We start from the raw sequence: 11,321 nt of genomic DNA, 5'->3' as shown, positions 1-11,321 counted from the left end.
CTATAACTTAAAGGGGAACACAAGCAAAACTTTTTATTAGACATTCAGCTAATGTTTTTTAAATATTATTACTCTTTTAAAATGTTAATAGAACATTCAGATGTAGAGTTTGATACTGTTTGCAAAATTGCAACTGTTTTTTTTTAATAATAATTAACATTTAAAAATCTGTACACTTTGAATGCTCAGATAACATTCAGGAATAATGTTTCTATAATTGAATGGGAACATTAGCAAAACATACTTAGGACATTTTTGTTAGCTGTAATAGTCTTATTTCTTTTAAATGTCACAAGAGAACATTCCAACGTTTGAAAATGATACAATTTAATGTTTCTTTAACATTTCATAACCAAAAAAGAAAAAAAGTTTAAACATTACCTGAACATTCAAAAACATGATTTTTGAACGCTACGTGTAGAGTCAGAAATTATATTTTTATAACCTCATAGAAACATTACCGACATGTTCTTGGGTTTTTACACAAAGAAAATAAACACACTAAGCCTGTATTTAATCTGAACTGCACTTGTTCTGTACAACAAAAGCAAATGTGCTGTCAGGCTTGAAAAGGACAGGAAAGCAACATGAAAGTAGTTTCTAATGCTCATGATAATTTAGCGCGAGGAACAGACTACTTTTGGATGAACTAACCTGTTAAAACTGCAAAAACCCAGAAAGTAATCTGAAGTAGTAAAAAATGTTTCATCAATGGGCAAAAGCTGTTTTGAAGGAACTAGTTTGAGCAACTCTGTGAAAACGGCTGATTGTGTTGGTGGAATATCATCAGAAAATGATGAGCCGCGTCCTGCGTGTTTCCAGAGGAATAACAAGAGCGTAAGATTCGTTTGACTTATCAGCGTTTGAGAGCGACAGAGGAAGAGCCTCAGGAATAAAAGGAGGATTAGGGAACTCTTTAGCGCCTCCTTGACTTCCAATCAGACACAAATAAACAGCGGCCGTCAGAAACACAAACACAAGAGCAGCTCTGGAACTAATCCTGCTGTCCGACGTCAACACATCGTTCTGAAGACACACGGAGGAACAGAAATCAACTCTGAAATGCTGTAAAAATGAAAATGCCTGTGTTGTAATTGAAGGAAGTATTGGACTATCTGGAGTCTGCTCCGGTCAGACACTTCCACTTTAATGTACTTTTGACATGATGACAAAGAGACGAAGAGGATGTTCATAAAGAGGGTGATTCTACAGTGTTGTTCAGGCAGATCTTCATGCGTTTGCTCTGCATGACCTTTGACCCGTAGGTCAGAGTGGCTTCAGAAGTGACCCTGACGCGTCTTCAGAGTGACACACACTCATCTTCATGCCAGCGGAGCAGAGAAGCATCTACACGATGCATGTCTAGAAATAGTCTGAGCCTCCAGCGTTCCTCACATCAGCCCGACTGACCACGACGCACCACGAGCTACTTCCAGAACAACCGCTCAAATACAGCTGCGTGGCTGAAGAAGTGTCTGCGCAGTACAATAATTATTCACTTTTTAAATGTTTTTACTTATATTTGAACTCATTTCTTACATAAAGCACTTTGAATTACTATTGTGTATAAAATATGCTAAATAAACTTACGTTACCTAAAACTCACCACTGATATTAAAGTGTTGTGGATGGGTGCCAGGGTCTCAGTACAGGATTTTTAATAGGGTGTTTCGAATTACTGCCAGGGTGTTTCTAAGGTGTTTAGAGTTGTTGCCAGGGTGTTGTGAGTTGTTGTTAGGGTGTTTCTAAGGTGTCGAGAGTTGTTGTCAGGGTGTTGCTAAGGTGTTTAGAGTTACTGCCAGGGTGTTTCTAAGGTGTTTAGAGTTGTTGCCAGGGTGTTGTGAGTTGTTGTTAGGGTGTTTCTAAGGTGTCGAGAGTTGTTGTCAGGGGGTTGCTAAGGTGTTTAGAGTTACTGCCAGGGTGTTTCTAAGTTGTTGCCATTCATTTAGTTGCATATTGTAATCCAAGAGATGTGTACTGTTTTTTGGTCCAATTTCTAATATCTCAGTCTTTCTCTGAGAAAATTGTTGGTCATCCAATCTTTTAAATAACAGTGGAAGCTAATTCCGTATTTTGTAATAATATTACCAAGGGGCAACATGTATATTGAAAATACTGCACTCCATATTTTACTGATGATAAATGAGATGACTCCCCATTTAAGTAAACAAAATGGTAGTGATCGGACAGGTAGGATCTAAACCATCTTAGAGCCTGCCCTTGAATACCTGTATAGTTTTGTAATCGATCTATGAGTATGTCATGATCTATGGTGTCGAACGCAGCACTAAGATCAAGTAAGACTAGAAATGAGATGCAGCCTTTTTACAAGTGCAGTTTCTGTGCTATGGTGGGGGCCTGAAACCTGACTGAAATTCTTCATACAGATCATTTTTGTGCAGGAAGGAGCTCAATTGAGCAGACACTGTTAATTTATTAATATTAATGATATTGAGAAGCGGTTCTTCGGCTACAGGTAACAGCTCTTTCAGTAATTTAGTGGGTACAGGATCTAATAAACATGTTGTTGGTTTAGATACAGTGATAAGTTTATTTAGCTCCTCCTGTCCTATGGTTGTAAAGCACTGCAGTTTATCTTTGGGTGCGATGGATGAAACTGAAGTGTTAGACGCTGTAGAATCTACATTCGCTATTGTATTTCTAATGTTATCTATTTTATCAGTGAAGAAATTCATAAAGTCATTACTATTTAACATTGGTGGAATATTTGAATCAGGTGGCGTCTGGTAATTTGTTAATTTAGCCACTGTGCTAAATAAAAACCTTGGATTGTTTTGGTTATTTTCTATGAGTTTGTGTATATGCTCTGCCCTAGCAGTTTTTAGAGCCTGTCTATAGCTGGACATACTGTTTTTCCATGCAATTCTAAAAACTTCTAAGTTAGTTTTTCTCCATTTGCGTTCAAGACTACGAGTTTCTTTCTCGAGAGAGTGAGTATTACTGTTATACCATGGTACAGTACGTTTTTCTCTAACTTTTTTCAATTTGATTGGGGCAACAGCTTCTAATGTATTAGAGAAAATAGTGCCCATGTTGTCAGTAATTTCGTCTAATTCATGTGTATTTTTGGGTACAATTAGCAGTTGAGATAGATCAGGCAGGTTATTTGCGAATCTTTCCTTGGTGGCTGGAACAATAGTAATGCTCAGATGTTTACATGAGACATATAGTTAATATCAGTGATACGCGGCATGCACGATACAAGGAAATGGTTGGTAACATCATCACTTTGGGTATTATATCTATATCAGTAAGATCACTTCCATGCAACATAATTAATTCTATTGTATGATTAAAACGATGTTTCAGCAGGTGAAAATGGTGCATCTGATCAAGCAAATCACTATCAGAACTACTACTACTGATGATTCAGGCTCACTTAAATCTGAAATGGTCAATAAATGAAATCCTTTCGCAATCGTGTGGAGAAATGGTTTACTGTAATGCACAAAGAAGAAGCGACTTCTGAGAAAACTTGCACAATGCTGGTGGTTTCAGCGTTCAGCACCTGAAGGATGGTGTGACGCTGTTTGTCCTCCTGCATAGTTGAGTAATGGCTTTCAGAGAAAAACCTTCAGTTAATTTGCTTAAAGAAACATTATTTATAATTTGCTCCCATTTTAATTACACGTCGGAACAAATGCAACAATGTTCTCGCTCATCAGAAATAGTTTATCAATAAAACCAAAGGAAATAAACCCACAAGCGTAAGCAAAAACACAGCTTTTCTATCTTAACTTTCAGCACCATTTCTGCAGTTTTCACATTTCTGCAATAGAACAGACAAACAGAAAGATGTTTCATGCCTGATAATCAGCTTACAAAACACTTTGGCTATTTGACATTCATTATTTTCTCCAGCATTTTAAAGAGAACAAGCAACAAATATATAGGGTGTCCAGGTCTGCAAAACATCCAGATGAAATGAAACAAAAATAAAAGTTGATTTTCTGTGATGTCACTTCCTGCAACAGCCCAGAGAAGTTCAGATATCCTGTTGTTAAAGGGTGACCAGGGCGTTACTACGGGGTGTTTTGAGCTGTTGCCAGGGTGTTGTTAAAGGGTTACCAGGGCATTGCTACGGGGTGTTTTGAGCTGTTGCCAGGGTGTTGCTATGGGGTGTTTTGAGCTGTTGTTATAGGGTGACCAGGGCATTGCTACGGGGTGTTTTGAGCTGTTGCCAGGGTGTTGCTATGGGGTGTTTTGAGCTGTTGTTATAGGGTGACCAGGGCGTTGCTACGGGGTGTTTTGAGCTGTTGCCAGGGTGTTGCTATGGGGTGTTTTGAGCTGTTGCCAGGGTGTTGTTATAGGGTGACCAGGGCATTGCTACGGGGTGTTTTGAGCTGTTGCCAGGGTGTTGTTAAAGGGTTACCAGGGCGTTGCTACAGGGTGTTTTGGGCTGTTGCCAAGGTGTTGTTAAAGGGTTACCAGGGCGTTGCTACGGGGTGTTTTGAGCTGTTGTCACGGTGTTGTTATAGGGTGACCAGGGCGTTGCTACGGCGTGTTTTGAGCTGTTGCCAGGGTGTTGTTATGGGGTGACCAGGGCATTGCTACGGGGTGTTTTGAGCTGTTGCCAGGGTGTTGCTATGGGGTGTTTTGAGCTGTTGCCAGGGTGTTGTTATAGGGTGACCAGGGCATTGCTACGGGGTGTTTTGAGCTGTTGCCAGGGTGTTGTTATAGGGTGACCAGGGCGTTGCTACGGGGTGTTTTGAGCTGTTGTCAGGGTATTGTTAAAGGGTTACCAGGGCGTTGCTACAGGGTGTTTTGGGCTGTTGTCAGGGTGTTGTTAAAGGGTTACCAGGGCATTGCTACAGGGTGTTTTGGGCTGTTGCCAGGGTGTTGTTATAGGGTTACCAGGGCATTGCTACAGGGTGTTTTGGGCTGTTGCCAGGGTGTTGTTAAAGGGTTACCAGGGCGTTGCTACGGGGTGTTTTGAGCTGTTGCCAGGGAATTACTAGTTTTCACGTGATGTCACACACTGATAGGAACACCCACCTGGAGGGCAAAACAAAGCTTTGCTCCACAGACCGCCAGTTATCTTTATGCAGATTGCATTAAGTAGTAATGTAGTAATACGCAGATATTAAAAGGTGAAATTAAATAAACACATTATTGATGATGTATATTTCGTACAGGCAAGCATATGAAACCAGAATTTTCATTAAACTGTGCAAAGTTTCACGTTAAATGGTTTCACATTGAAATTATGCATCATTAATATAGTGATTACTGAATTTGATCTTTTAATATTATTGTTTTAAATATATCAAGGCACTGTAAGTGTTTTTACAACATTTGTTGCACTGTTTACTGCTTCAAATATTGCTGCGGGTGCATAATATGGATTGCAAATTGCCAAAAGTTGAATTTAATTCACATACCTTTGTTTTATTCTTTTGAGAGGCGATCTAAATATTTGCGTCTGTGAAACAGTTGGCAGACTGATAGTCTGGTGTTGCAGTTCTATGGATGTTTTGCCCCCCAGGTCTTCGAGCCGGTCATGTGACTGAAAGCTACCAATAGGCTGACTGGAGCTGTTGCCAGGGTGTTGCTATGGGGAGTTCTGATATCTTGTTAACCAAAACAATATCAACAAGTCTGACAGTTCATGTGTGCAAAACATGATTCAAAATGTCTTCTGTGTCCAGTTTCATCCTCGAACAAAGTGACTATGGACATAGAAACCCATCTGGAAACCACTGACATTATTTCCTTTGATTTTTCAAGGACTTTAAAGATATGAAGGTGTTAATAACACTCTATATGACACGAGTTTCCCAGGTGTAATACTGTACCAGTGGATGTGTTTGTGTGTGTGGACAGGCAGCACAGTTCTTGTATTGTCCTCTGTGTGTGTGTGTGTGTGTGTTCACTTCTTGATGCCGTTCCTGTGGTTGAACAGGTTGACTCTGCTCTTGGTGGCGACTGATGTGGACGAGACGCCCGGCTGCTGCAGCACTTTATCCAGCGTCGTCTTCTTGATGGCGGCGGGCGAGATCTTCTCCTGATCGGCCAGAAACTGCAGCTCTCTGAGAGAAACACAGGAGTGAGCGCCTAACAACAGACATGAGACAGACTACTCTAACTAAACTACAAATGTGTGGTTTGAGAAACTGAAATGAGCTGGAAAGCAGCTTACAGAAGGCCAATATAACGCCAGAGAATACACTCAGGAGAAATGAGCAAATAATGCTCCCTTTGGGTGTCTTTCCATCTTGTTTAACACTAAAAAGTACATATTGTTAAATCAAGAGTATATGTTATTATTCTAAAGCACCAACATGCACACTTTAGGTTCACTTCACAAACATTTCAGTTGAATTTGTGTGTATCTGACCATAAATTCTTTATCTGACAAAATAAGTTGAGACAGAAATATATCACTATTGCACTTCTCAAAGTAATAATAATATATAACAACAATTTTCACACAATTTTTCATCCATGTTTTAATTTTAACATCAAACTGTTGTGCAGCAGATTGTTTGTAAAAAAAAAAAAAAAAAAAAAAAAAAATTGATGATTTTTTATTTGCAGTGTAGATTAATTAAACATGTTAAGGTTTATTAATTAATTTTATTACCATTTTAAATAAGTATTTCTTATATAAGAAATTTTAAAACAATATGTATGAAAAAACAAAACTGGGACATATTATGGTAAAAAAATGTAAAATTAACGTTTTATAAAATACAATTTATTTGAAAGCTTTTTTTTAACCATTAAAATGGATTACAGAATTTATTTTTAAAAAATCAAGAATTTGGGAAAAAAAATAATAAAACTGATTTTATTGGGATTCTCAAGTGGCCCTAAAATATCATAAATTGTATATATTTCATAATTTTAATTTATTAGACATGCTTTTGATTACAAAAATTTCTAACCATTAATTTAATCAAACTAAATCCATAAAAATTAAAGCGGAAAAATTAAACATTTAAAAGTTGTTGTTCCCCGAAAGGCAAAATATTAGCAATTTAATCCTGACAGCAAACAGCATGGAATTAATTGAACACTTATTATTTTGATCAATAATTCCTCAAAACTCATTAAAAAGAAATGTGCATGATGCAGAAGGCCAGCAGCGTTTGGCACACGTGTGTAATGAGCCGATGGTCACCTGGTCCTGATGCAGGACGCCTCCACAGCGTTGATGAGGAGACTCCGGAAGCCTCCGCTCTCCAGGAAGTGCAGGGCGTGGATGGTAGCGCCCCCTGGTGAGCAGACGTTGTCCTTCAGCTGTCCCGGGTGCTGCTCCGAGTCCAGAAGCATCTTAGCTGCTCCCTACCACAGAATAAACACCGCGCTACAGACATGTGCTGCACTGGTGATGGAGGAGTCTCACAATGCACAAAAACACCAGAAGGTTTTTTCCTAAATGCAGAATGTGTGTGTGATGATGAGAGCTGGACTCGTACCAGTAAAGCCTGTGCTCCCAGTCTGACCGCCAGTCGCCGTGGCAACCCCATCTTCACCCCCCCGTCAGCCAGAGCATCCAGAGCCGTGAACGCCTGACGAATGCATGAAGTGTGTTACATCATCTCCACACACACACTTATTGTTTATTTATGTATTTTTAACACCATGTCAGGAGCAGAGCTGCCGTCATATTAAAATATAAATAAAAGATTTTTAGGATTTTTATGTCTGTGATGCTCCGCTGTATTTTCAGCATCATTCCTCCAGTCTTCAGTGTCACATGATCTTCAGAAATCAGAATAATATGATGATTTACTGCTCAAGAAACATTTCTGATTATTATCAATGTTAAACACAGTTGTGCCGCTCAATATTTCTGTGGAAACTGTGATTTATAAACATTCAAAAGGTTTAGGTAAAACTGTGTTTTCATGATTTCTGAAGATCATGTGACACTGAAGACTGGAGGAATGATGCTGAAAATACAGCGGAGCATCACAGAAATAAATTACACTTAAACACAGATTCACACAGAAAACAGATGATTTACATTAGAATATTATTTCACATTTTTAAAGTATTTTTGATCAAATAAATGCAGCCGTGGTGAGCAGAAGAGCCTCTTTCTAAAAGCCTCCTCCGATCACATGATACAGCGATCAGTGCAGTACTGCATCTCTTCCTTCGGTGTGTGTGAAGCTGAGCTCACGTAAGCAGGTCCGCTGCCGCTGAGACCCGTCACGGCGTCGATCAGATCCTCCTCCACCTCGGTGCAGAAGCCCACGCTGGCCATCAGCTGCTCCAGGAGCCTCCCGTCCTCCACCTCGGCGTGACTTCCTGTGGCGTAAACCGTGGCCCCCTCGCGCACCACCACCGGCGTGTTCGTCATACACCGCATCACTTTAGGAGCCGCGCGGTACTGGAGCAGCTTCTGCACACACACACACACACACACACACACACATCTTAATGCTGGATTTGTCTTCTCCAGATGTTCACTGATGGACTGGAGTGCTGTGGATTATTGTGATGTTTTTATCAGACTCTCATTCTGACGGCACCCATTCACTGCACAGCATCCATTTCCATGTAAACTTTTCTTTTTAGGGAACTAAACGAGTCATCGGAGCACCTTCTCGATGGAGCTGATGGTGACTCCAGCGGCGCAGGACACGATCAGATGACGGTCCTCGATATCAGGACCGATCTCGTCCAAAACGAACGGGATTATGTGTGGCTTGACGGCCAGGAACAGAACGTCACTCTTGTGCGCCGCTTCCTTGTTGCTCGTAGTGAAATTGACGCCCATTTTCTGAGAAGAGAGAAGAACATGTAGTGGTATAAACAGCAGACGACTCAAAACACACACACACACACACACACACACACCCTTAGGCCGGAGACTGTCGGCAGATCTGTGTCCGGTGAACTCGCTGTGATTCTGTTGGCAGTGATCACACCTGAAAACAGATCAACCAGGATAATGATGCTGAAAATACAGCGGAGCATCACAGAAATAAATTACACTTTAACTCATATTCACACAGAAAACAGCTGTTTAAATCCCAATAATATTTTACCATTTTTACAGTATTTTTGATCAGATAAAGGCAGATCTTTTGACCGGTCGTGTATGTAAACAGTGTCCCTGATCAGTCGAGAGACTAAAGTTCACTAGCTAGTGTTAGTGGAGGGTCATGTTGACCCGTGTCTCACCCGCCGCTGTGAAGCCCTTGACCAGGGCGTGTGCCAGCTGACCCGCTCCGATGAAGCCCACACTCATCCTGATGACCACACACCTGACAAACACCACAGCGTTTCAGCTGAAGATACTCACATTACATGGCACTGAAAACATGATTATTCAGGTCATGCATTGATTGGGAATCAAAACCATAATCTTGGCTCTGATAGCATCATGTTATAAGCTGGAGGAAAATAAGAAATTGCAATAATAATGTAACATCAATTGCACTTATTTGTTACATTGTAGCAGAGATTTCCGTTATACTATGTGCTACACTGCAACATCAAATCCTTTTACATAATGTATTTAGTTTCATTGTACCTCAGCTTCAGTAATATTGTTAGTATACAGTACACACTAAAACACACTCTGGATAGGTTGTTATTGTTAGTATAATCAGTGCATATGAATAATGATTCCTTATGCTGCAGGCTGATACATCATTGTCATGATTGTCTAAATATTTCATCATCTTAGGAAACATTTCCTCACCTCCGCCGAGACTCACGGTGAACGGAAGATGTGTTCTAGTTTATCAAGGGATGAAAACACTGATTGATGTCAACGTGGCTTCCTTCCTTCCATGTGAAGCGTTCTGACTGACGCACAGACGGACCAATGAGAGACGAGATGCTGTCGCATCAAACCAATCAGCGCAGCGAATGCAGCGAAGGCGGGGTTTACAACAAAGCGGTCTTATTGCATCAGTTCCAGAAGAAAAAAAGAACAAAATGTGGGTCAGTTGTGTGTGTGTGTGTGTGTGTGTGTGTGTGTGTGTGTGTGTAACATCTTCATTTAAAACAATAATAGACATAGTAATAATAGGTGATAAATTTAATAATACATTAATAATAAATGTTATTTTAAGTGATCATGCATTCTAAATGCACTGCATGAAATCAATTGTTTTGCATCATTTGAACAAAAAACAACACCGTTATTTATTTAATTAGTATATCCTTTTTAAAAAATTATTACATTACTTTTTCTTTTTTTCTGAACATCTTCGAAAATTGCAACTTAAAATAAGAATACATTTGATCTTACTGGAACCAGGGTTATTATTGTTTACTTAAAATGAAAACCTGAAACAGAATCAAATATAAATATTAGATATTAAATTAAACTAATAGAATACTTGGTGAAATTAAAACTCAAGGTAAATCTAAAATAAAAACCTATAACTAATTTTAAACCTAAAATAAATAAAGATAAATTTAACCTACATGGAAATAAAAAAACACTAATAAAAGAATGACAATTACTCATGATAAAAAAAAGAAAAAAAACCTAATCCAAAATGTTCATAAAAACATAAGTAACACTGAAGTTTATTGTTACACTGTATCCAGCAGAATCTTATTTAAGGAACAAAACGTGATTCTATTAGGATTGGTATAAAATTATAATTGAAATTCCATTTCCATTACTTTAGGATTTTTTGTCACTCCGGTTCAACGTGAAAATCAGTCCAATCAGTGTCTGTGAACCCCAGAGGTCAAAGGTCACAGGTCACGCATACACAGACACTCCATGCGGATCCGATCCTCCATCAGCTCAAGATGGATTATCAAAGAACCTCAAGTATGTTTATCCAAAAGTCAGGAGAGCATGCTTGAAATTCTCTTTCTCTCATGAATTATATATCAAAAGATTTCAGCTTTTTTTTTTTTTGTCCACCCTTTACATACAAAAGTCTCAGTAATGGTTGAAGCACACAACTCTACCCTGTAAAGCCTGACATACAAAATAATAATCAGAAAAAAATCTATTTTATTTAAAATTTAGACAAAACATTAAGAAACACATGAAGCTGAGTTTGTACAATTACACTAAAAGAGCTTTGACTGGATAAAAACCTCTAAAACTATCAATCAGAGACAGAAGAGGCAAGGAGAATGATCATCACAAGGGTTAAATATTGAGTTTTCTTAACTATAAAGGGTTTGTTGCAACTGGCTACAGGTGTTTTTAAACTTAATTGTGTCAAAGTCTCAGAATAAAGTATTTATATATATATATTCTATATATATATATATATTTATATTATACTTTATATATTACATATGTAGTGTTCCTGTAGCTCAATTGGTAAAGCATTGCGTTATGAAGGCAAGGTTGTGGGTTCGAT

The 11,321-nt window shown here is 38.9% G+C and overlaps 1 protein-coding gene across 3 annotated transcripts; it reads right to left on the bottom strand.

Annotated features, from left to right (window-relative positions):
• Positions 1-3,672: 3,672 nt before the first annotated feature.
• Positions 3,673-9,941, bottom strand: LOC113055565 (pyrroline-5-carboxylate reductase 1, mitochondrial-like). 3 transcript variants are annotated; one of them, XR_003277540.1, is made up of 8 exons: positions 9,160-9,226; positions 8,833-8,903; positions 8,576-8,755; positions 8,153-8,374; positions 7,443-7,535; positions 7,145-7,308; positions 5,769-6,050; positions 3,673-5,736 (listed from the first exon to the last, which is right to left on the bottom strand). XR_003277540.1 is itself a non-coding variant. In XM_026221959.1 (8 exons), the coding sequence occupies exons 2-8, from the start codon at positions 9,224-9,226 to the stop codon at positions 5,891-5,893; spliced, it is 957 nt and encodes a 318-aa protein (XP_026077744.1). In that variant the 5' UTR covers positions 9,227-9,291; positions 9,683-9,941; the 3' UTR covers positions 3,673-5,890. The 3 variants fall into 3 exon arrangements, 2 of the variants coding, with proteins under 2 accessions (XP_026077744.1, XP_026077743.1); XM_026221959.1 differs by adding an exon at positions 9,683-9,941 and having other exon boundaries at positions 3,673-6,050; positions 9,160-9,291; XM_026221958.1 differs by adding an exon at positions 9,683-9,940 and having other exon boundaries at positions 3,673-6,050; positions 9,160-9,242.
• Positions 9,942-11,321: the final 1,380 nt, after the last annotated feature.

Source organism: Carassius auratus, chromosome 36 (assembly GCF_003368295.1).
Source record: "Carassius auratus strain Wakin chromosome 36, ASM336829v1, whole genome shotgun sequence".
NCBI classification, from domain to species: domain Eukaryota; kingdom Metazoa; phylum Chordata; class Actinopteri; order Cypriniformes; family Cyprinidae; genus Carassius; species Carassius auratus.
This window is presented reverse-complemented; position numbering and strand designations above follow the sequence as displayed.